The sequence below is a fragment of the Panulirus ornatus genome, chromosome 37 (assembly GCF_036320965.1).
Source record: "Panulirus ornatus isolate Po-2019 chromosome 37, ASM3632096v1, whole genome shotgun sequence".
NCBI classification, from domain to species: Eukaryota; Metazoa; Arthropoda; class Malacostraca; order Decapoda; family Palinuridae; genus Panulirus; species Panulirus ornatus.
In genome coordinates this window covers 24,440,932-24,466,317 of record NC_092260.1, presented here as the reverse complement: position 1 = coordinate 24,466,317, position 25,386 = coordinate 24,440,932, and the positions used below count along the sequence as shown (strand labels likewise).

Genomic DNA, 25,386 nt, shown 5'->3' with positions numbered 1-25,386 from the left:
GATTCTTAATAATAAACAAGTTGAAAACTGCACAGTCATCCTCACCATACTTCTAGGTGAAGGTGGTCCTTTTGGAGGTTGACTACTGGTCTGGAATAAAAAAGTTTTAATGATAAGAAAAAATACAGAATATAACAAAAAAAAATGCATGGAAGTTGGACAGTGTTTTCCATCTACAGTTCAACCTCTTTAGGAAATCTACAAAAATAAATGATACTATAAATAAAAAATTACCAAAACTTTCTATGGAATGTATATTATAGATACTATGTAAAGTCTTATACAAAAGAGTCAATACTTACAAGGTGAAGTCCTGGTTCCATTTTGGGTTGAGAGTGTCCTTTTCTAATCTAGTCCTGTGAGATTTCCCAGTACTTGGGACTGTCAATGTTACATATGAATTTGTTGTTCCTAAAAGAAATTAAAACATGAAGTTATTGTATATAAAGACATGATAAAAATAAAGGTTAAACTGAGTGACTTCATTTTATATAGGGTATGCATGAGGCAGATATGGGTCTAAGCTTATGCAAGTTGTTCTGAAGAGATTAAAACAGGTGGTGAACGTCCTGCACATGAAAATACAGCAAAACTAGAGGTTAAACTAAGTGGTTTCATTTTTATGCGGTGCAGATGATGCAGTCAGAGGACAGAATAATTGAAATTTGTTCTCCAACAGAAGTGACAGTTATAGATGTGCTAAGCATTTTTCATTTGGCCACTTACCTAAAATGTATGAATAATGATAAATCCAGTGGGCCAACAGTCCATATGGCCATATGGCTCAAGAAAAGTAATTTGGTCAGAGCCCTTAAATGCTGCCAATATAGTTCATACATAAAGTTGATTTAAATTTTAGATGAAACGCACACACTGAATCGGTGTACTAAACATAATCAGAAGGTGAAATAACCCTTTCCTTTAGCAAGTGCAGGTAGAACATACATGGATACAAGCTTATTAGTTCTATCTATACATCATCATTGCACCATTTTTATCTTAATGGAGAGGATCAGGAGTATACAGCCTCCAAAGCCATTATTTCTAAATCTAAATCTGGGGATAGGGAAGAAAGAATACTTCCCACCCATTCCTCATGTGTCGTAGAAAGCGACTAAAGGGGACGGGAGCGGGGGGCCAGAAACCCTCCCCTCCTTGTATTTTAACTTTCTAAAAGGGGAAACAGAAGAAGGAGTCACGCAAGGAGTGCTCATCCTCCTCGAAGGCTCAGATTGGGGTGTCTAAATGTGTGTGGATGTAACCAAGATGAGAAAAAAGGAGAGATAGGTAGTATGTTTGAGGAAAGGAACCTGGATGTTTTGGCTCTGAGTGAAACGAAGCTAAAGGGTAAAGGGGAAAAGTGGTTTGGGAATGTCTTGGGAGTAAAGTCAGGGGTTAGTGAGAGGACAAGAGCAAGGGAAGGAGTAGCACTACTCCTGAATCATGAGTTGTGGGAGTATGTGATAGAGTGTAAGAAAGTAAATTCTAGATTGATATGGGTAAAACTGAAAGCTGATGGAGAGAGATGGGTGATTATTGGTGCATATGCACCTGGGCATGAGAAGAAAGATCATGAGAGGCAAGTGTTTTGGGAGCAGCTGAATGAGTGTGTTAGTGGTCTTGATGACAAGACCGGGTTATAGTGATGGGTGATTTGAATGCAAAGGTGAGTAATGTGCCAGTTGAGGGAATAATTGGTATACATGGAGTGTTCAGTGTTGTAAATGGAAATGGTGAAGAGCTTGTAGATTTATGTGCTGAAAAAGGACTGGTGATTGGGAATACCTGGTTCAAAAAGCGAGATATACATAAGTATACGTATGTAAGTAGGAGAGATGGCCAGAGAGCGTTATTGGATTACGTGTTAATTGATAGACGCACGAAAGAGAGACTTTTGGATGTTAATGTGCTGAGAGGTGCAACTGGAGGGATGTCTGATCATTATCTTGTGGAGGCGAAGGTGAAGACCTGTGGGGGTTTTCAGAAAAGAAGAATCTTGGGGTGAAGAGAGTGGTGAGAGTAAGGGAGCTTGGGAAGGAGACTTGTGTGAGGAAGTACCAGGAGAGACTGAGTACAGATTGGAAAAAGGTGAGAACAAAGGAGGTAAGGGGAGTGGGGGAGGAATGGGATGTATTTAGGGAAGCAGTGATGGCTTGCGCAAAAGATGCTTGTGGCATGAGAAGTGTGGGAGGTGGGTTGATTAGAAAAGGTAGTGAGTGGTGGGATGAAGAAGTAAGATTATTAGTGAAAGAAAACAGAGAGGCATTTGAACGATTTTTGCAGGGAAAAAATGCAAATGAGTGGGAGAGGTATAAAAGAAAGGGGCAGAAGGTCAAGAGAAAGGTGCAAGAGGTGAAAAAGAGGGCAAATGAGAGTTGGGGTGAGAGAGTGCCATTAAATTTAAGGGAGAATAAAAAGATGTTTTGGAAGGAGGTAAATAAAGTGTGTAAGACAAGGGAACAAATGAGAACTTCAGTGAAGGGGGCTAATGGGGAGGTGATAACAAGTAGTGGTGATGTGAGAAGGAGATGGAGTGAGTATTTTGAAGGTTTGTTGAATGTGTTTGATGATAGAGTGGCAGATATAGGGAGTTTTGGTCGAGGTGGTGTGCAAAGTGAGAGGGTTAGGGAAAATGATTTGGTAAATAGAGAAGAGGTAGTAAAAGCTTTAAGGAAGATGAAAGCCGGCAAAGCAGCAGGTTTGGATGATATTGCAGTGGAACTTATTAAAAAAGGGGGTGACTGTATTGTTGACTGGTTGGTAAGGTTATTTAATGTATGTATGGTTCATAGTGAGGTGCCTGAGGATTGGCGGAATGCTTGCATAGTGCCATTGTACAAAGGCAAAGGGGATAAGAGTGAGTGCTCAAATTATAGAGGTGTAAGTTTGTTGAGTATTCCTGGTAAATTATATGGGAGGGTATTGATTGAGAGGGTGAAGGCGTGTACAGAGCATCAGATTGGGGAAGAGCAGTGTGGTTTCAGAAGTGGTAGAGGATGTGTGGATCAGGTGTTTGCTTTGAAGAATGTATGCGAGAAATACTTAGAAAAACAAATGGATTTGTATGAAGCATTTATGAATCTGGAGAAGGCATATGATAGAATTGATAGAGATGCTCTGTGGAAGGATTTAAGAATATATGGGGTGGGAGGCAAGTTGTTAGAAGCAGTGAAAAGTTTTTATCGAGGATGTAAGGCATGTGTACGTGTAGGAAGAAAGGAAAGTGATTGGTTCTCAGTGAATGTAGGTTTGCGGCACGGGTGTGTAATGTCTCCATGGTTGTTTAATTTCTTTATGGATGGGGTTGTTAGGGAGGTGAATGCAAGAGTTTTGGAAAGAGGGGCAAGTATGAAGTCTGTTGTGGATGAGAGAGCTTGGGAAGTGAGTCAGTTGTTGTCCGCTGATGATACAGCGCTGGTGGCTGATTCATGTAAGAAACTGCAGAAGCTGGTGACTGAGTTTGGTAAAGTGTGTGAAAGAAGAAAGTTAAGAGTAAATGTGAATAAGAGCAAGGTTATTAGGTACAGTAGGGTTGAGGGCCAAATCAATTGGGAGGTAAGTTTGAATGGAGAAAAACTGGAGGAAGTAAAGTGTTTTAGTTATCTGGGAGTGGATCTGGCAGTGGATGGAACCATGGAAGCGGAAGTGAATCATAGGGTGGGGGAGGGGGCGAAAATTCTGGGAGCTTTGAAGAATGTTTGGAAGTCGAGAACATTATCTCGGAAAGCAAAAATGGGTATGTTTGAAGGAATAGTGGTTCCAACAATGTTGTATGGTTGCGAGGCGTGGGCTATGGATAGAGTTGTGCGCAGGAGGGTGGATGTGCTGGAAATGAGATGTTTGAGGACAATATGTGGTGTGAGGTGGTTTGATCGAGTAAGTAATGTAAGGGTGAGAGAGATGTGTGGAAATAAAAAGAGTGTGGTTGAGAGAGCAGAAGAGGGTGTTTTGAAATGGTTTGGTCACATGGAGAGAATGGGTGGGGAAAGATTGACAAAGAGGATATATGTGTCAGAGGTGGAGGGAACGAGGAGAAGTGGGAGACCAAATTGGAGGTGGAAAGATGGAGTGAAAAAGATTTTGAGTGATCAGGGCCTGAACATGCAGGAGGGTGAAAGGCATGCAAGGAATAGAGTGAATTGGAACGATGCGGTATACCGGGGTCGACATGCTGTCAATGGATTGAACCAGGGCATGTGAAGCGTCTGGGGTAAACCATGAAAAGTGTGTGGGGCCTGGATGTGGAAAGGGAGCTGTGGTTTCGGTGCATTATTACATGACAGCTAGAGACTGAGTGTGAACGAATGGGGCCTTTGGTGTCTTTCCTAGCGCTACCTCGCACACATGAGGGGGGAGGGGGTTGTTATTCCATGTGTGGCGAGGTGGCAATGGGAACAAATAAAGGCAGACAGTATGAATTATGTACATGTGTATATATGTATATGTCTGTGTGTTTATATATATGTGTACATTGAGATGTATAGGTATGTATATTTGCGTGTGTGGACGTATATGTATATACATGTGTATGTGGGCGGGTTGGGCCATTCTTTCGTCTATTTCCTTGCGCTACCTCGCTAACGCGGGAGACAGCGACAAAGCAAAATAAATAAATAATAAATAAAAAAAAAAATATGGAGATGAATGAATCAGTTATATAAAAAGAACTAATATCTACAACAGGTATTTTGGTCTGTATATTCTAAAAAAGTAAGGAGTAACACAGTACTTGATATCTCACCTTTCACTGTTTTTGGCCTGAGATCTTTTGCCTCCTTCAAATTTACATGAAGACTGACCTCAGGAGCCTGAAGGGATGATTAATAATCAATTAACTGAATGTGAAGCCAAGGCAATAACGTGATTTTACATCAGTTATTAATTTCATACATCTCAAAGGCTGGTTAAGTTCCTTAAAAATTCCCAATAAACATTACAATGACCAAAAATCTAGTGTGACCATGTACTTCAGTGCAAAAAATACAGCACCTAAATATTTAAAACTATGACCATGTATAAACTTAAATATTGTAATCAGTCACCTCAAAACTTAAAATACCTAATATAGTACTCTACTTAAATGCTAAAAGCCATCACAATATCAAATGGAAAAATCATATCAAAAGCAAATTTCAAGGAAAATCGTATCAAAAGCAAAACTGTTACAGATATTTGTTGAAAGCATTCTTTAATCTAGTCACAATATCCCAAAGATAAGTCATACCAAAAGTATTAATACTAAAAACAGTGGTATATAGAGACTGAAAAATTGTATTTCTTAATTACAATGACATTCTGGGTTCTATTTGTGCAAAGTTCATAAGTGCTCAAGTGACCAACAGACTATAAATATCACCCACTGAGAAGTATTTCAATGCAATAGATGCCTGAAGGGTTTACAGACATGTCATAGCCTCACTGGCTGAAAAGTTTAAGGGAAGAATTAAAGACTGGAAGTGGACCAAGAGTAGAGCAATCAACTCACTGGTCTGCTCTGGACTTCTTCACTGAGTCGATCCAGGGTGTCCTGGCTGACTTGGAAGGCTTCCTTTAGAACCTGAGTGACTTGATCCAGGGAGACGCTGGTTCGGTTTGAAGATCCTGACGAAGTCTGACCACCAGCTGAAGCAGCAGCAAGGACCAAGGGGCCGCTAACTGCCCACACACCTCCACTCGCACCACCCATAAGGGAGTGGATCGAGTATAAGACATCAGTTAACAGCTCTTCAGTCTGCAGGACAAGAATTGATCGTCTTAGATGGTAACTATTGGGTATGTACCGTAATGTGATGGAATAATGATATACAATAAAAAGGATATGAATAAATGGAAAGAAAAAGGAAACACTAAAACGATGAAAAAAGATAGGTAAATGCACAGAAAAGAGTTCAAACTGATACCAAGTGAAAAAGAGAAACAAACCATACAGAAAGTACAGCAAAAATATCCTATTTGCCTCGAGCAGAGTTAAGTGCCAGGAGAATGGAGGATATTTATTAAACGAAAGCAATCACCATTTTTACTTTCTCTCTCCAGCGGTGACTGTGCATATATATATATATATATATATATATATATATATATATATATATATATATATATATATATATATATATATATATTATAGCTTTCGCGTGACGGTAGAAAAGAGCTTTTCCCATGGTCGAGCGCATAGGTTCCCATCCTAGTTGAGGAGTCGGTCCACTGTCAACCCAGCTGTTCATCCACCCCTAGGGATCGGTCGATGAAATGGGTACCTGGCTCAGGCTAGGGTGTATATATATATATATATATATATATATATATATATATATATATATATATATATATATATATATATATATAAAATCATAGATATTCGCCATTTCCCGCGAGGTAGCGTTAGGAACAGTAGACCGAGTCATACAGGGAATATCCTCACTTGGCCCCCTTCTCAGTTCCTTCTTTTGGAAAATCAAAAACGAGAGGGGAGGATTTCCAGCCCCGCTCCCTCCCATTTTAATCGCCTTCTACGACACAGGGAATACGTGGGAAGTATTCTTTCTCCCATATCCCCAGGGATAATATATATATATATATATATATATATATATATATATATATATATATATATATATATATATATATATATATTTATATATATATATATATATATATATATATATATATATATATATATATATATATATATATATATATCAGGTATTCATGGGATGGCTTTGATTGGGGCCTCAGCTGCCCCTGCCGTCTCAGCTACAGAAAAAAAAAAATAAGGTGAGTCCTGCCCTGCGGGCTGACCCTTGCAGCCGAACACAATACATTCCCGCAGCTTTTAGAAATTCTTTCGCTATATCAAGATAACGATATAAATCTCATGTTCTACAAAAAAAAAAAACTGCTATAAAGCGCTAGTTTTCATCACGACAAAAGGAACAAGTAGTATTTTCAACGCTGACAGTCCAGCTACATCGTTGAACACTGATGTATAATTAAGAAAAACTATATCATGACTGATCATTACATCAACTCCCAGCAATAACGGATCAATCCAACAGCAGGCGATGCTAAGTGCAACAATGTGCAACTTTACTGTTTTAGATACTGTGTAATGGCTGTTCGCGCCACGTAGGTGGAGTGCGTAGATTTTTCTTAAATATTACTTCACAGTAACAGCAACAACCATATGGCAACACTGGTAGCTTAAACCAAAAAAGAGCTGACGATCTGGGGTTAACCATGAACCTCTCGTTGTTTGTTAGTGTCCCGTTACCTTGACGCTGCGTTGAATCTGCGTTGCTACTCTATGGCTATATGGTAGTAACCGTAACTATGGTAGTGTCATGCTTCTACTACGTTAAACGACATGGAAATACACCGTACCTACATTATACTGCACCGAAAATGTGGTAAACCATCCAGCGTCTCTGCTCCCCTTTGTTATGCTGTTACCTCGTCTCTTAAACCGAAAAGTATACAAGAGGTTGCTTAGATTATAATAGTTCCGCTAATAATTTTTGTGGTACGCCACGATTTCAAGGCTACCGGATGGGAAAACCCCCCCAGGCCGGGTTTTGCTGGTTATAATCACGCTCAGCTTGTGGTCAAGGTGGACTTTTTCATGAAAAGCTTGTGATGGGATCATCTAGCTTGTGTTGGAGTCGTTCAGCTTGAAGTGGAAACTTTTCGCCTGGAGTGATCTCGTTCAGCATGTGAATCGTTGAGCTTTTATTGAGCCCATGGATCCTTGAGCTTTGATTCGGGTCATTCAACATAAAGTAGAATTGTTCAAAATGAAATATCAAGACAAAGGTAAAAAAAATGAAGTTCTAGTCGAAAGAAGTTCAACAGATATCTAGACAATTTGTACACAGGCGAAGTAAACAAATTTCCTTTTATATAGCGACACGAAGAAAAAAAGTCATTACTACAATAATTTTCAGTTTATTTTCTCAGGTTAAGCGGGATCTAATTACCTTTAGCTACTAGCACTTGTAGGTACTAGACGTTTGTGCGAGTTGTAGAACCAGTGCTGATTAGTTGGATAACTGCGCTCAAGGATAACAGACTGCCAAAGTCATTGTGGCTGTTAACGTCAGATCATAACCATCAGCAGGAAAATCTTAAACACTTTTTTCATGATGCTCAAGATAATTCTAAGCCCTACACGCTCACACAGTATGTAAGATCCTTGTATAAACTCATCTGCAAGAACCGCGGATTCATTTGTAAGCAGCATAAGTCTCTCTTCACTCGAGTATGATGTTCCGAAGCTAATCCGACCTGTTGGCTTGTTCCGGGCAGCTCCGTCCAGTAGGTTTGTCTCATACCAGGGGAAAAGTGCTCTTCTATAGTCCACCTGCTTGTGAAGATGCATCCAAGCAACACAATTGGTTGAAGCTTCAAGTCAAGAGTGATCATATCGAACCATTTCACTTAAGCTGTGAGTGGAAGCTATATACTAGCCCCGTACGGGTCAAGAGTGTTCTTATCGATAGGGGATGTGACGCCCTTGCTTCGAACTCGGGATATGAATTCCATTTCCACCGAGGCCTCTTTTCCTTACTCTTTTAACGCGCCATTTGAGAAATCCAGTCATCCCTTTCCTTCAACGTAAATCTGTCTCCCTTCCACCCTTCCCTTGTGTTCATCCCCAGTCCAACCACACATAGAATGGGAATAGCATTACTTTTAACCAAAGGTTCACGCCGTCGCGCTCAAGGGTCGCACTGTCACGCTTAGGGGTCATACCGTCGTGCTCACGGGTTTAAAGCCCATCTCTTGTCAACAGATGCTCTTTGGAAGAGGAACCCAACAAATTTGCATCAATCAATTTTTCCACAGAAAATCTCGAAGGTTATTAGATGATTACCCTAGATATTTTTTCCTAATCAATCAATTGTCCCCTCAGGATAAAAAATAATTGACAGCCATCAAATCAGAGAGAGAGAGAGAGAGAGAGAGAGAGAGAGAGAGAGAGAGAGAGAGAGAGAGAGAGAGAGAGACTGTTGTTCATGGGGTTCACATGACCATGACTCAACAGCCAACAAAGGCAGGAACCTCGCTCCGGTGGCTGGGTTGGGAAGAGCTCCTGGAACATCGCATCGACCAACGCCTGGAAAACAAATCAGAATTTCCCATGAAGGGGAAAGTAAACATCACATGGATGTTATACTGTAATATTTCTTCACCCTTCAGACGAAGACTCGGACATCGCTGCCCGTAGAGAAAATAAGAAGGATCAAATCGCCAGCTATGGACTAATAAGATTCATTTTCTCCAGGTGTTCTTCCTACGAACGAGCTATGACTGTACACGGAATACCGAGAAGCACTTAAGTTGCCAAAGGTGATTGTAATCGCATATCCAGCTTTTCTTAAAGTTTTGAATCTCACAAAAGAAATTCACATAGGCTAAAAGAGCAGAGCTATCCGGGACGGAGGATGTTCGGGGTCACATGAAGGGAGAGGGGGAGATTTTTGACTTCGTAAACAGAGCAACGACGGACGGGGGTTACTGTGATCGTGACGAGCTCCCATTTCCAGCTTCTTAACCAGTTTTCAATCGGACACGAAAAAGTCTTCGACAACTGTTTCTTTCGTCAAAGAACTTCTTACTCCAAAGGAGTCTCTATTCTCTCATTACCGGAAATGGTACAGCCTTAGGCTGCAGGAGCCTTTAGAAAAATTCCGGTAACACAGAAACTGGTTCTGGGGTAATTATGAATAAACAAATAAAGTGAGGAAAGATTGACCAAGAGGATATATATGTCGGAGGTGGAGGGAACGAGGAGAAGAGGGAGACCAAATTGGAGGTGGAAAGATGGAGTGAAAAAGATTTTGTGTGATCGGGGCCTGAACATGCAGGAGGGTGAAAGGAGGGCAAGGAATAGAGCGAATTGGAGCGATGTGGTATACCGGGGTTGACGTGCTGTCAGTGGATTGAATCGGGGCATGTGAAGCGTCTGGGGTAAACCATGGAAAGCTGTGTAGGTATGTATATTTGCGTGTGTGGACGTATGTATATACATGTGTATGGGGGTGGGTTGGGCCATTTCTTTCGTCTGTTTCCTTGCGCTACCTCGCAAACGCGGGAGACAGCGACAAAGCAAATAAAAAAAAAAAAAATATATATATATATATATATATATATATATATATATATTCCGGTATATGAATTCCGGTATAGCTTTATATGAATAGTCAAAATAAGTTATGGTTCAACACTACAAAGACCAATCAGACTTTTGTGGCAGGGAACATCAGAATGAACATCAGATGTTATAACAATGCTTAATGTTTATCACTGACTAGTAAACCTAACACCAACAGCACTACGTTTTAATTAGTAATCATAAATGCTATGTTTTACATCAAAGAAAACTTTTTATTCTTATACGGTACGAAAAGAAAACGGCAATAATCTTTACTTTCGGCACTTATCTCTTGATCAGTTGGTCAATTATCTGTTTTAAGATTTATTCAAAATTCCAATTATTTGTATTTCGATGTTCAATGCCATTCAAATTTTCACTCTAAACATTAGTCATCGTTGTCAAAATTTTCAGTGGGATCTGAGATTCATTTGCAATGTCATTTACTAATGCTTCCATCTCCCTCGATTTGAAATCTAATCGTAATGGCTTTTACTAATATGTCCATAATTACTGTCTAATGATTGATTCCTAGTGAGTTATTTGTTTCCATCTTCAATACTATCATCATCACTAGAGTAATTCAGAACTAGATTAGAGTAATTCATCAGCTTACAGTCTCCGGAAATATGAACTAGCATTCTCTTTCAAGTATGCTTGAAGAAAATGTGAGAGTAAACAACATATATAGTACCTGTTCTTGAGAGAACTTGAGGATGTTTTCTTCGAACGTGCTGGTGGAGCTGTTGCTAATGCTGTCCCAGATGCTGTCGCCGCTGTTTCTGTCACTGCTGATAGTGCTAGCATCAAAGTACCCACTGCTCTGACTGTGTCGAGCCACTTCATCTTCGGAGTCATCTTCAAATTTGACGAGTTCGTCTATATCTAAAAAGAAAGTCTCTACCTCTTCTACTAAAACGAAGTCGATGGTGTCGGTCATCACGAAACCGCAGCTCCTGTATGCTGCCTTCCTGGCGCGTCGCTTTGTGTTCCTCCTGCTGGGAGTCCTGTAAAACACACTGGCGACGATTTTGGGGTCTAGATTCACATCTTTGTGGCGTCTCGGTTGGTAGCTACCGAACACTGCTGATCGACTCTCTTGCAGCTCCCTGCTGATGATAATTTGTTCCATGGCGGGGGGTTGAAATCTTCTAAGAAAATGAGCACTTGTAAGCGTCCGTCTTCAAGTTCTGCTTCTGTTTTGACTAGATGGGAAAGCCCGAGTATAAAATCCAGCACACTAAGCGACCGTTATATAGAGATGACAGCAGTTCACAAACGTATTGGGACGTAGCTTCATGTAGGAATGAACGAGGAAAGTTGTGCGATGTTGTTTTATCTTAACGCAGAGAGAAAGAGAAGAAAAATAAGAAAGGGACTGACGTCGGGCTTCAGGCAAGTGTCACGTCCGCTAGTAGACTGGCTTGGGATTTTACCAGGAGTCGGGGCCGGTATGTTTGGCTGGATGTTGCCATATCAGTTAACTCCTTCAACTACAACAGGTTTTATACGTTCTTTCTCTTAACTCCTGATGTTCCATTTAGTTGTGGTTTAGGGTGGTATACATATTCTAACGTTGTATTCAATGATCATTTTTTCTATATGTCTTTCGGAAAAGTATTCTGTATATCAGAATTGGTGTAGAATCTTCACTGTCTTCCTATCTGGATTTTGTTGCAGTGACTTCATTGCGACCGATTGAAGACCTTTGATACGACCCTTAGGTTTGATACCAACCCTCTGGTTAGAAAAGCTGGGTCATCATACCCAAGGGTCGTACCTTTGTGTTCAACCGTCCTGTCGTCGTGTTCAAGGGTCGTGTTCAATGGTCGTATCGTCTAGTTTAGGTGTCATACCATCGCGCCCAAGGGTTTCAACACCAACATTTTTAGGTAAACACCAGGAACGTTCTGGTTCACTGATTACGTGTTCAAACTATACAGACATTTCCTTTGTAATTATTAGACCATGTCAGCCAGTGAGCCAACAGTACATCACTGTTGTCTTGAAGCTCTAATACATGCTCTGGCGAATCCTATACCCTAGAATGCATCAATACACACACACACACACACACACACACACACACACACACTCGTATTTGAGGTGCCCGCTTCAGTTCAGCATCGGAGACTCAAGAAAAAACAAGTTATGCCGACTGATGGAAGGAGGAATACTAGCCACGCCGCTACCTTTCCAACCAGAACATGTCAGGGAAAATACCAAAATGTCTTACAGATTTAAGTGACCAACATTCTACAATAACATGATCTTCACAAAGTAGGTAAGGAGTGTACGTCTTTTTTTTTTTTTCTTTACAGTGTATGTACTAGAGAGAGATTTGCTCCTTTTTTTCTCACACAATATGTAACTAATCACACGATAAAAGAAAAGACAGTTCCATCGGAAGGTCGTATCCTATGCTTCACTGAAACGGCAACCAACTCGCGCAGCGTCGTAACTCACTCGCAAGCTCGCGCAGTGTTGCACGGTCATTTTTTGAGGCATGGCGGTATGCCTGCTTCTTTCATCATGGTCAGCAATCCTGGCATATGACGTCAACGACCGAGCGGCGCTTTCCTGGAGTCACTCGTCGGAGTCAGTGCCAGTCATGTACCGACTAAAGGCATCGCTAGTGTCACGAGTCCAAAGGCGGGCTATTGTGTGTACCATGCGTCAAAATGGCTGGGTAACAAACGTATGTGTGAGGCGTCTGAAAGTTGGCCATCGTTCATGGGTCTAAAGGTTGGCCAACGTTCCTGTCATGCGTAAAAGGCTGGTCATCTGTCGCGTCATGTATCATGCGTCCAAAGAGTAATAACCATCGCTCAGATTATGCGTCTTAAGGCTGACCAACATTCTTCCCATGCGTCTAAATGAGTTGCCGAACAGTACCTGTCATGTGTCCAAAGGGTGACTGACTTTCGTGTTGTACGTCGTGTCATTCCTACGCTATGGCCTGAGTAGAGTCAAGCCCCTTTAGTCGGCACACAGCACCAACTTGAGACATGTCTCTCCCGTACGCTCTCATTACCGAGAGTCTCCAAGGCATGAATAAACTGAATGTACATCAGTTATAACAAAAGAGCTAGATCCTAAATTCTCGCGTTCTGTCACTCGCGCTCAAAGAATTACAAAGAAATAATAGAGAATGTCCAAAGGAAGGCATCACAGATAACAAAATAATGAAAAAAAAAAGACGAGCGGGAGTTGAAGGTTAAAGGCCATAAATTTGTAACAATCACAACTTCTAAGTTTTTTAAACCGGTTTGTCAACATCAGTGACTTGTTTTTCCTTTGAAAGAAGGAAAGATACAACACTCAGAATCCAAAACACGAGAATGATCTAAAAACTCGTTAGAAAAGATGTAAGGAATTATATTTACAGTATAAGAGTAATGGATGAATGGAATAAACTGAGCGTTAAATAATGTATACAAAAGTTTAAAAAGCTGTATGATAGTGGAGAAAAGTCAAGAAACTGGAAATCCACGAGTGTAGAACTTCTTCCCTGTAGTATCCAAGTAGGTAATCACACACACACACACACACACACACACACACACACACACACGCACACACACACACACGTACGAATTTATACTAACACAAACACACGTAAAGGAACGACCCAAGAAAAACAACACATGGCGACGTATCATAACCTCACAAAACAGCAACGTTCCCAACCAGCGGCGAGCACTTCCTCTTGACCTTTTGTTAAAAATGAAGCACTGAACGTGGAGTTGTGAGAAAACGCCCCTAGTCTAGTCAGCGGACACTGGACCCGCTCGGCCATATAAACAATTGCGATACCCTATCTCCTCAGGCGTCCTGTAAGGGATACCCCATTAAAATCGACGTACACCCTCCCTTTTTAACTTCACGGTTCCTTCAATGTTATCATTTCTCATCACTGTCATTTCCAATGAGTAAAGCGCGTTAAAAGAAATGCTGATGCCTTTATTTTTCTCCTTTTTGATAAATCACATGGTTCCACTCAATGGCGAATACGAAGGATGCCTGAGTAATTCATCCTACCTTGGGGATATCCTAGGTTTCCCCCCAATCCTTCCCCACATTCATGGCCTTATAAGACCTTGAATACTAACGACTCAAACACATAACTGTGCACATTTTGAGGCTTAGCGTTACATTATACACAGCTAAAGCCTGTGAAATCTTCACACAGAACTTACGGCCTCAGAAAGGTTATATGTTTTAAACTTACCCTCCTTGGAAGACACAAGGGTGCGGGGAGACCTGATCACAAGCTTAAAGTTTCAAAACAGTTTGTTGACGTAGACAGTGAACAGTCGCTCGAGAGATGTAGGGATAGAGCAACCAGAGGCCATAACATGAAATCATGTAAGAAAAGTGTTAGAAAAAGATGGAAGGAAGTACTTTTACTCTATTAGAGTGTTGGACGAAAAGTATAAGATGACTGAAGACAGAGTAAAGCCGACAGCATAGAGAAATTTGAGAAAGGTATGACATAGAATGTTCAATATATGGAACCCCACGAGTGTGCGAACAGATAATTACAAACAGGTAATTACATAAACATTATATACACAGTTAATGGGTTGCGACATAATATATACACAGCTAAGGGCTCAGATACAACAGCATACAGCTAAAACTTTGTGCAAAAAAAGAACATATCGAGCTAAATGGTTGATATTCAGCCTTCTTTCGAAAGAAACATGAGGGATCCTGTATACATGCATGCTTCGGCTGCTGCCAAGGGAACCAACCAAAAATGTCTCTTGGAATACAAAAGAAAAAAAAAGGCCTTAGGAGTAAACTTGCGTGCACACAAATTATCACCGTAAATAAAAGCAGAGTTTATGAAGACATAAACTCCTGGAGAGAGAGAGAGAGAGAGAGAGAGAGAGAGAGAGAGAGAGAGAGAGAGAGAGAGAGAGAGAGAGAGAGAGAGAGAGAGAGAGAGAGAGAGAGCAAGGTAAGGGTATAGGGATGATATGAGGGAGGGAGGGACGAAGGAGGAACATACGTGGAAGTTCTAAGGAAGGGTATAAGTAAGTACGGAGCACGAAGCCCCCCACACCCCAGGCAAACCGTCTAATGAAATGCTTGTCTCGTTGCTCAAGGCAATCTTGGATAGCGAGTGAGGGGGGGGGGGTAGTGTGTGTGTGTGCGTGTGTGTGTGTGTGTGTGTGTGTGTATGTGTGTGTGTGTGTGTGTGTGTGTGTAAGTGTGTGTGTGTGTGTGTGTGCGTAAAAAACTACTTTTCCAGTACTTATATATCATGTATTTGATGCATCCTAGAACCTCCATCCCTCTCTTATGGGATGGGATCCCTTTGGGTCCATTGGACCCACTCGGGCCCGCTTATCACCCTTCTATGTCGATGTACTGCACCCACTGTACGCTCTATACAGGCCTCTACCTACCCCACTAGACATGAGCCTTGAACCCATACTCTCACTGAAATACGTTGTATATCTACACAGTAAATATCTTTAAAACTACCTTCTCGGGGGAAAGAGCTTTACAGTCGCATGGGCCCAACCCTAAAACCATCTTGAGGATCATACATTACTTTTTCCCTACACTTCTTCAAGCTGTCCGCTTTATTATATCCTCATTCAGTTTATTCCATTCATCTGCCATTCTCATACTATAAAAATACTTCATTAACTCCTTCATAACAAGTTTCTTCTTTGATATTCAGGTTGTATCCTCTGGTTAATATTCTATCCTTAAATCATCAACTGAACTGAAATGGTAATGACTGTGATCCGGTCTTCCCTTACTTCTCTCTCTTCACTGGTAGGCAAATCTAAGACCTCAAGCCTTCTCCTTTACTCTCGTCTCTTTAAATTCCGGCACCACATCCGTAGCCCTCCTCTCGACCTTCTCCATAAGTTCTTCGACCTTCTTGGGTGCAGCAGCAACCAGACTACAGCAACCAGTTCTACTCGCATGTAGGATGTGAATAACTTATTTGTTATATCCTTATCCATGTACTCGAGTGCTATTTCAATATTTGTGTGAGTGTGTGAGTGTGTGTGTGTGTGTGTGTGGGGGGGGGGGGGGGGGGGGTACTGCACAAGCAGTCATTCAGACGGCCCAACAAGGCCACACACACACACACACTCATCAGACAAGTTTTTTCCTTTAACTCTCCTCTTGACCGATAGTTAACACTGCCTCCGCCTCCCACCATCCAATGCCCCCCCCCACCCCCAAGGGCCCCACGGATGCTTAAGTCATAGGGGGGAATTCCGCCTTGCGTAACCAGAGTATATAACAGTTCACAGTCGTGCGAAGGCGAGAGAGAGAGAGAGAGAGAGAGAGAGAGAGAGAGAGAGAGAGAGAGAGAGAGAGAGAGAGAGAGAGAGAGAGCCGTAGCCCAACGAGTCAGAAAACAGTAAGCGAGGCAGACTGCTTGGGGTAACGGTCACACCCAAGGACACACAAACCTGTTTTTTTTTTTTTTTTTTTAAGGCGCTATCATCGTACATTGGCCGCGACGGTATGACCCCTTAGCATGTTACAGTGCGACCCTTAAGCACTAAGGTACGAAAGACCCTTTGAGCACAACGGTGCAGCAGCCCTTGAGCACGATGGTACTGTCATTGAACGCCACGTTATGATCCTTGAGTAATAACGTTACAGTCTCTGAGAGCACGATTCTGCAACCCATTGGCATTCTTAAACACGACGGCGCTACCACTGAACAATACGTAAGGTACGACCCTATAACCTAGCACAGCCCTGAACCACTAGACTACCCCACGGGAATTTTCATACAAACAAAGCATAAAAAGAAAACTGAAGATATAATTGGCATCTTATGTCCTACATCAAAGTGTGCAAATAATTGAAGACAAAAATAGATCAAATCCCATTTATAACCACACTACGTTATCCACCAATCGTTTTCAATGAATAATTCATATTCATCGTCCAGTAAAAGTAATGCAGTCATGTCCAAATATTACACTGGTATGTAAACTTGACTAAATTTTGTGTTTTCATTACCTTAAATGTAATGAACAAATGTCCACAGTTTTCTTTTTTCTTCCTCGCAAATGATTATTTTTATATGAAGTCCAAAACTTTAGTCTTAAGAAGTATAAAATCCTAACTTGCCTTTGCCGAAAATAGGAGAGGTTTCTGGGTAACACATCATATACAGGCAAGAAACAAACTGATTACTTGCAATCTAAACTGCATTGTCAATGAATCAAATCCTGTTTGACTCGCCATAACGGGTTCTATTCGATTTTTTCAATGTTTTACGCTATATGCATAACCTGTGTCAAAGAAGGGATCATGCAAAAATGCATTTTCCTTCTTACGTAAGCGAAAACAACTGTTCAGTCCTACCTAAAGAGAGGCACTGACTCATTTTCTTTGAAAATAAATAATCAGAGAAAACGGGCTTGCCTTGACCATTCCTCCATACCGAATGATTCCCTGAGTCTCATCGATTACAGCTACTCAACAGGTAAAATCTAAAAAAATAAAATCTAACTTCAAACTACAAAACGCTAATCTACACGAAAACAAAAGCATAATCTCTCTACAGGCATAATAACTCACGTATACTTCTTACGTTGCCCATCTCCACCAGAATACCCTTCGCTGTCATGTCTTCCACTTTCTCGATAGGCTCCAAATCGTCCAGGATCCGCCGGAAAGGGGAACTGACGGCGCTCGGGACTTCATCATCTTGAGTAGGAGGATCGGGAGACTCTTTTGGCCGAGATACGCAACACCCCATGCAATTAGAGCCATGGAAGGAACAGGGGGAGGAGGAGGAGGAGGAGGAATTTCCTGGCTGTTCGACCGACCGCTGCTCGGTGCGTCCGGCCGGCGGACTGTGAGCCACCGGGAGGCCATAGCGGTGGAGGACAGTGACTCACACAGTGACGCTATAACGATTAGTTCTCTCATCAATATCGGTACGTCCTGGGTGGGTGGACAATTATCGGATGATAATCCTCAAGCACTATTTTCTACCGAGGAACTTCATTACACGAGTCTACAGGAGGGAAACGCATTGTCGTGTCAGGGTAAGCTATACTGCCATCATGAAAGCACGCACATCGCAAGCATGACTGTCATGCGCACGGGTTTACTCATACGACCGTAAGCACAGAGACGCACACAAACAATCAGTTCTTAGAATACATTTCAGGTAGGACTCAAAATGACAGTGGCGTCCGAACGAATGTAAAATATGAGCGAGGCGGGTTAGGTTTGACGTGTGTCATGATCTCCGAAGATGGGTGGATGCTGGAGATTAACACCTCACAATTCTGGTGTGAAGATTTTTCTAACAATAATAATAATAATAATAATAATAATAATAATAATAATAATAATAATAATTAATCCAGGTATCTGCAAATGGTTTCCCACAGAAAACGGGATAAGAAATGACAAATTTCAAGTCAGTTGACAATTCATCGAAAACACAGGCTGGGAGGAAAGGTCCTCCAGCTCCTCCTCAGCTTTCTCTAGGGGGTGAAGTCCCTCCCTCAGCATTCGCTGCTTCATCACCAATGACAAAAAGTAAAAGAAACTGTATCGACACGAAATTCTTACACAGTTGTCTTTACTTTTTTCGTGAGGCTCCTTGAAGATTTTGTGCTCGACCATATTCGTGAAATGTTAAACGTCGTTGCATTTCTCAACAGTTATATGCAACAGGCCAACAAACCCTTCTGCAACAATTTCATAAAGTTAGTAATCTCTCGAAACAAACTTATCATGAACAATTTCGATGTTGTACCCTTGAGGAGACAAAAAAAAAAAGTTCCAAAACTGGTTTGATCTGGATCTGTCCGTTTATGAGAGCTGGGTATAAATATATGTGTCCATTACTGAGCATAATACAAACTGGATCTATCCTGTATCGGAGCGTGCCAGACATGGATACCAGGCCCCATTCTCAGGGACAATAGTGTCGCAACCCTTGCTCCCCTTACCTAGCAGGACGGCCTCTGAATGACTTAAACTCGGGGAGACGTAATCCCTCCCAGACAACCTCCAAGCGGTATATTCCAAGAACAATGAGATGAAACCTTCGCGTCCCATGTTCAAATGATCGTGAATCATCAAATCGTTGTAATAGAAGAGCCACTATTCTCCACACAGAGTAACCTTTGGATATAACGAATCAGTGTCATAACTAAACCCTAATCAACACATAATTAATCACATTAATCACGTTTATTCCTCTCGTAACTGTGTGCATGACAAGGTTCGCGCGTCGAGGAACATGTGTTTGTTGCTTGTTGGGACGACTTTGCTTGCGCGAAACATGCCGATATCTGCATCCATGCTTGTACGAGAATAAAAATAATAAATTCGATGCATCTCCGTATATGTAATGCACGACATCATATAATCACAGTCCTTGTAAATACTCTGGTGTCATTTAGAATACAGTGTATGAATTTATGTTGGTTTGTTATGTGTAAATGCATGTCAGCGTATTTGGTCGAATATGTCTGTATATGTATCTATTCTTGTGTGTGTGTGTGTGTGTGTGTGTGTGTACTTGCATATACACGTGTGTACGGGTGCATATGCATGCTTGCACGTGTGGATGCATGTGTATAATGACTGGGTACCTGTACAAGTTACATGCATGCGTAAATATGTATTTGTTCATTCATACGTACGTGGATGTATGTGTATGCTATGTACCTATACATACGGATCTATGTGTATGCATATATGCGTCCCGGTTCGACCGTATGTGCGTATGCGCATGCTTGATAAAACAGTTGTAGTCCACTACATCCGTTTAGACCAGACCCCATGTACTCCCATCACATGCGTGTGTCTTACTTACAAGATGTCTTACCTCTTCTGCCTCATTTGTGGCCTGTGAAACAGCAGCCCATCCGCCACCACCTTCCTCGCACTCGGGTAGGCTCATTTCGAGCTCTACCATCTCTATCGCCTCCCAGGGAACGGTGGTTGGCGTGGGCGTCCTTGGTGGGGTGTTCGGCCACTCGTGCAAGGAGGGCGGCGGGGTGTTGGTGGAGGATGGGCTAACATTTGGTCCCACCGTCACCATCCTGATGATTTGGCACAGTCCGCAGTCGACGAACCCCGGGACGCGAATGTTGACTTTAGTAGGCAGCACACGGAGTGAAGTAGCTCCCTCCTAGTACCACGCGGAGCCGCGTAGCATCGCATGGACGGCACTGTGTTAGTGGTTGTCTCTCACTTCAGGCCACTTGAGTCATTTATCGCGACTCAAGAGCCACACCACTTCAAAGCTTCGACTATTTGTGTCGAGGTGAAGCGTCAGGTTACCAGTACATTTTACGAGGGATTTAGGTATTTCATTATCTGTATACAACCTGTAGAAATGAATAGGTTTAAATGACTTGGTGTACGGTGGATTATTCCAGTGTCAACAAGCGTTCCGAAGTGCCTCCAATACCGAACCCCAACGCTGCGAAATTTGTTTACACATGAGCCGGGCTGACGTTAAAGAGACTCTTCCTCGGCGAGAAACAACAACCCTTGTAGCTGGGCATTCCTCTGCACAGGACTTGCCCTTCACTTGACCCGCATCCCTCCCCTACTTCCAATACCCCCTGCTTCTTAAACATTTCATCCCTAGTATTTACGCTTCATCATCCACGCATCTCTCACCGCTTACATTTCTTCTTACTGTGCCACATAATCTTTTATCTCTGCTTCTTAGCATTACTACGTATCTCCCTCGGTCTCTGTCCCTCCTCACTCAGCCAACACAACCCATGCACCATCTCCTCGTTCTCCTCCAATCCCTGGTCTCCTTCAATCTCACCCTACTCGGGCCCGGAAGCGGGAGCACGCTCGTGAATACAGGAGTTCACCCCAACCACAGCAGCCAGAGCGTGACAACAACCGCAGCAACCTGGAGCCAGGCATTTCCGATCACATGATCACGGTTGCCGCTGGTAGCCATCGCCATCTGGCGCAGATACCTCACGCCACAATGTGGAGGCTCGACATCGTATACTGATAATGCGGTGGACTCGTCAGAGCAGAACCAATTATGAACTTTTTTTTTTTTTGTGTGTGTGTGTGCGGGACAGTGACATATTAAGGCAATGAGGTAACACTTTGTACAGAATCGGACAGGCAAGCCTAATCGATATTATAACATAGCCCTCTCGTTCTGTTGGTAGACTCGACAGGGATCTCTACCTAACGCGTGCTACTGCTACGATGACGGCCCTCGTCCCTCCGACTCGACAGAAGACAAAGGACTTTTTTCTAGCTGCGATCAGGCGTGTACGACCGTGACCTCGAACTTCAACCTGTTGCAGGACACTTTTTTTTTTCCTTGCACGCGAAGGTACGACAATACAATGGGAACGTACTTGGCCATCTGACCTTGTCAGAGATCATCAAACTTAGTTAAGATTTGGATTTTCCATATTCCTTTTTTTTTTTTCCTCTATGTGTATTTCGTATAACCTCATTTACAACAACGAGCAAGAACCAAAAAGGGGTTACGATCAGTACGTCGAATGGAGAGAATAAGTGACTGACTCTAATTATTGGTTTTCCCCCCAACATGATCCACAATACATGGGTCTGGCGTTGGATTCATGTTACGACGGGATCTTGTACCGCCGAATTTTAGGGTTTCCATTTAACCACTTGAGTACGGCCGTACGACCCTTGGGTATGATGACCGTGACCCTCACCCCTGACACAAGGTCACGCCATGACACCCACGGGTCGTACCGTCGTGCTCAAAGGTCATCAAAAAAAAGACATCAAAAAAAGGAAATATCGTAATTTGTACTCTATACCACACATTCTCTCTCTCTCTCTCTCTCTCTCTCTCTCTCTCTCTCTCTCTCTCTCTCTCTCTCTCTCTCTCTCTCTATTTCGCTATGCTGTCCAGCCTCAGAAGAGAACGTAAAGGAAAAACAAAACAAAACAACAAAAAATGAAAGTTACATATCGGTTAACTCTCTAACATGATCTAGTCGTAGCTCTTATAAATTCTAATTTTCGCAAAAACGATCTTTATGTTTGATGAGAACGAGTCATGACGTGTAGTGGACCTAGGCAATCAGCAAGAGTGTTGGGCAGGACGAGCGACTCATATCCTATCTGTCGCCAACCGTGAGATCCTTCAGCATCCTGGTAAAAAAAAAAAAAAAGTCCAATTTTAAAGCACTCTCTACTCATGAGGAAATAAAGCCTCGCTCATCTTGCGGAAGGAAATATCGCATGTAAAATTTCCAGGACCATGATGAAGTCTAATTTAAACGTAACTTATGTTATAAAACTTTCTTATACGATGGAGAAAATTATATACTCTCCGAGGACTGTCGATTATCTACGCTAGGACCGACCTCAAACTCTTTATTCACAGCTTTTTAACCATCAAAACATGACTTTCTGTGTTATGACGACGCTGAGTAAAACCGTCAAGTCTGAAGGTCAAACCTAAACCGGAATCTGTCATCTCCCGCCTTCATGACCCGTCCGTAAAAGATATATGAAAGATGGTTTAAACGGACCGCGGTTCCGACGTTCCACCATAACCCAACGGCAAGCGTAATCATAACAACAGTGTTGTGACGGGAAAGGAGGGAGAGAGAGAGAGATCCTCACAACCAAATGGAACATATAATGGTCTCTCCCAATGCTGTGGAGTCGCTGGGAAAAAGAGTGGTGCTTACCGATTTCTTCTTTGCCCTTGGCGGCAACGTGAGACTACAACAGTGAATCATAACAGCGAGGAAGAAAACGGAAGCCAACGACACGGTACCGCTCCTTCCAAGCGACCGCATGTGACGTACTGCAGGAAGTGAGATGTATTTCTCTCGCTAGACAAAGCCGAATGTTTGTCTCGGAGACCCAGATCCGGTACTGATAATGTCCTGTTTATAGAGTAACTTCCTTTTAGCAATGACACCATTCACATAATTCATACATGTATACAACCTCTCTGTTCGTTCCAGCGTGCATAGGGAACGCTTTTTTCCACACGGAAAAAGTTTCTGACTATTGACCGTGCGCCCTAAACACGTGAGACTGCAATCCCCTATAACAAATCCATCCTTCCACAAACGCTCACACAACACCTTCACTATACAGTATGAACAACAAGTACTCCGACATAATTTTCTAATATATCACCTAATCTTCAAATTTTCACTCACTACATCCTAGGTGTACTTCATCAATCGCATCGTCCCCAAACTTCCCTCGTTGGTAAAAGTAATCTGTCGCTACTGCTTCCTTCTCTCCACAGCCTGTTTGTACCTAGCAAAAGTACTTCTTGCTGGCTACTGAAAGACTTTGTATCTAACTTCTCTTTCACCTAAGAACCTTTGCATGTTCTATTCTTCTCCCTTACAGGAATATACTCTCAACTTCAGCTTTCTTCCATTTTCACTAATCCTTTTTCTCCCCAAAATGTTTCATCCCCTATGCACGAGTACACGATCCAAATATAATGATATGATCTTTGCCTTACACCCAAGCAGAAGGCCAAGCCATTGGAACCATGGGTCGTGCCACCGTACTCAAAAAGTTCCACTAACGTTCACTGCGACTGCTGCTTTCTTAAATGAACACCTTGCCCTTGTACATTTACACGCCTCCGGCTCACTCAACAGTAAAATAACATCCGCATGCCACTAAGGTTGCTACCAATCTGTTCCACCACTGTTCAGCTGTACCGGGGCATCACCCACCCTATCTTATCCACCCTGAGAAACACCCCCAGTAACGCTGCACAGCTCTGACGCATTCCCATATATATTTCAGACCCCGGGCATACCACCGACTTCTATCTACACACACACACACACACACAACACACACACACACATACAAAACAAAACAATGATGAAAAGAGTTAGATACTTCGGGATTACGATAACTAAAAGCCGTTCGACTAGGTTGCGTAACACAGGATTAAAAAGCCTCCGTTCGACTAGGTTGCGTAACAAGGGTATGAAACTTATAAAGCCTGAGTAGGTTACGTAACCCAGGATATGAAACTTAAAAAGCCTAACCTAACGTAAAACGTTCTTTATGTTTCACGTACTCAGTTAAAGTAATCGAACCCAATAAAGTCGTCTTCAGGTTTGCAAAGAAACGTCGTTGGCGTCGACCCCAGGACCTTTTGCGTGGTCATGAACGCTAACAGCTAGGCTATGATCGCCCGTAATAGGGAAATGACAATTCGATTACAAGTAATCGAATACCCTTTGTCTCATCCATGAGCAACGAGGTCTACACCAGTCAAATCCCATCAGGCTCACCGCACCAGCAGCTAGCATTTCACAGAAGCTTAGTGTACAAGCACGGAGGTATATGAACACGAATATAGTGCATAGGAACGCGCACTTTCATAGAACATGCAAACCTCCGACAGCCAGGCTCGAACCCGGGACACCTGTACTCTACTTTTCTACTCCTTCTTGGTAATGCCTTCACCTATAAATTTATTCATTCTAATAGTCTCATTCATGTAACATTTACTCTTGTCTACTTCGTATATACCAAATCCTGGATGCTCTAGGAACATCCTCGTCTAGAAAGAACGTCTTTGGCAAACTGATATAGACAAACAAATGGTCAGTGTGCTTCATTACCTACAAATCACTATTTCCTATTTACTTCCCATTTGTTGGTTATCCATTTCACTAATTTTCACCCCTTGAATACATGACACCGCGACCCCTGATTAAACTTAATAATGAACTAGAAAAAACTTGGCGTCGCACATCGGAACGGAGAACACGAAACAAAATAATAAAAAAAAAAGGGGGGGGAAGCAATAAATTTCTAATAAAATTCTAAATTTCATTAGTCGACTGAGTCTCGCAACAGTATTACAGCCAAGTGTATTTTGCCGACTGCATTTCTCTTGTATTCCTGTTAAAGAGCTGTATTAAGGTGTTTGGGGATATCGCTTCTATGGGGAAAACACCAACAACAGAATGTAAAACACAACGCTTGATTCACGAATGTGCCGTAACCTTTGAGGATACATAACAGCCTCATCGTAAATTAACACACAATCCCGAGAACCGCTGAGCTTGCCGTCTATGCCATGTACTTCTCCCAGTTATATTGCCCAGGGTTACACGATCTGCCCAGGGTTACACGATCTTACTGATCAGTCACCTTGGCCTTCATGGACGTAACTAGTAAGGAATGTAAGTCCTGTATGAAAAAAAAAGTCCTTTGCATCTTAGCCAATACATTTCCAC

At 42.2% G+C, this 25,386-nt stretch overlaps 1 protein-coding gene across 2 annotated transcripts in view; it reads right to left on the bottom strand.

Moving 5' to 3' along the window:
* The window catches only part of LOC139760604 (uncharacterized), a 108,583-nt gene that overhangs the window by 15,364 nt on the left and 67,833 nt on the right, over positions 1 to 25,386 (bottom strand). For both annotated transcript variants that reach the window (XM_071683982.1, XM_071683983.1), the window contains 4 exons: positions 5,486 to 5,731; positions 4,742 to 4,808; positions 303 to 411; positions 46 to 90 (listed from right to left, as the gene is read on the bottom strand). In XM_071683982.1, the coding sequence (XP_071540083.1) occupies positions 46 to 90; positions 303 to 411; positions 4,742 to 4,808; positions 5,486 to 5,731 (467 nt within the window). The remainder of the gene's footprint in view (positions 1 to 45; positions 91 to 302; positions 412 to 4,741; positions 4,809 to 5,485; positions 5,732 to 25,386) is intronic.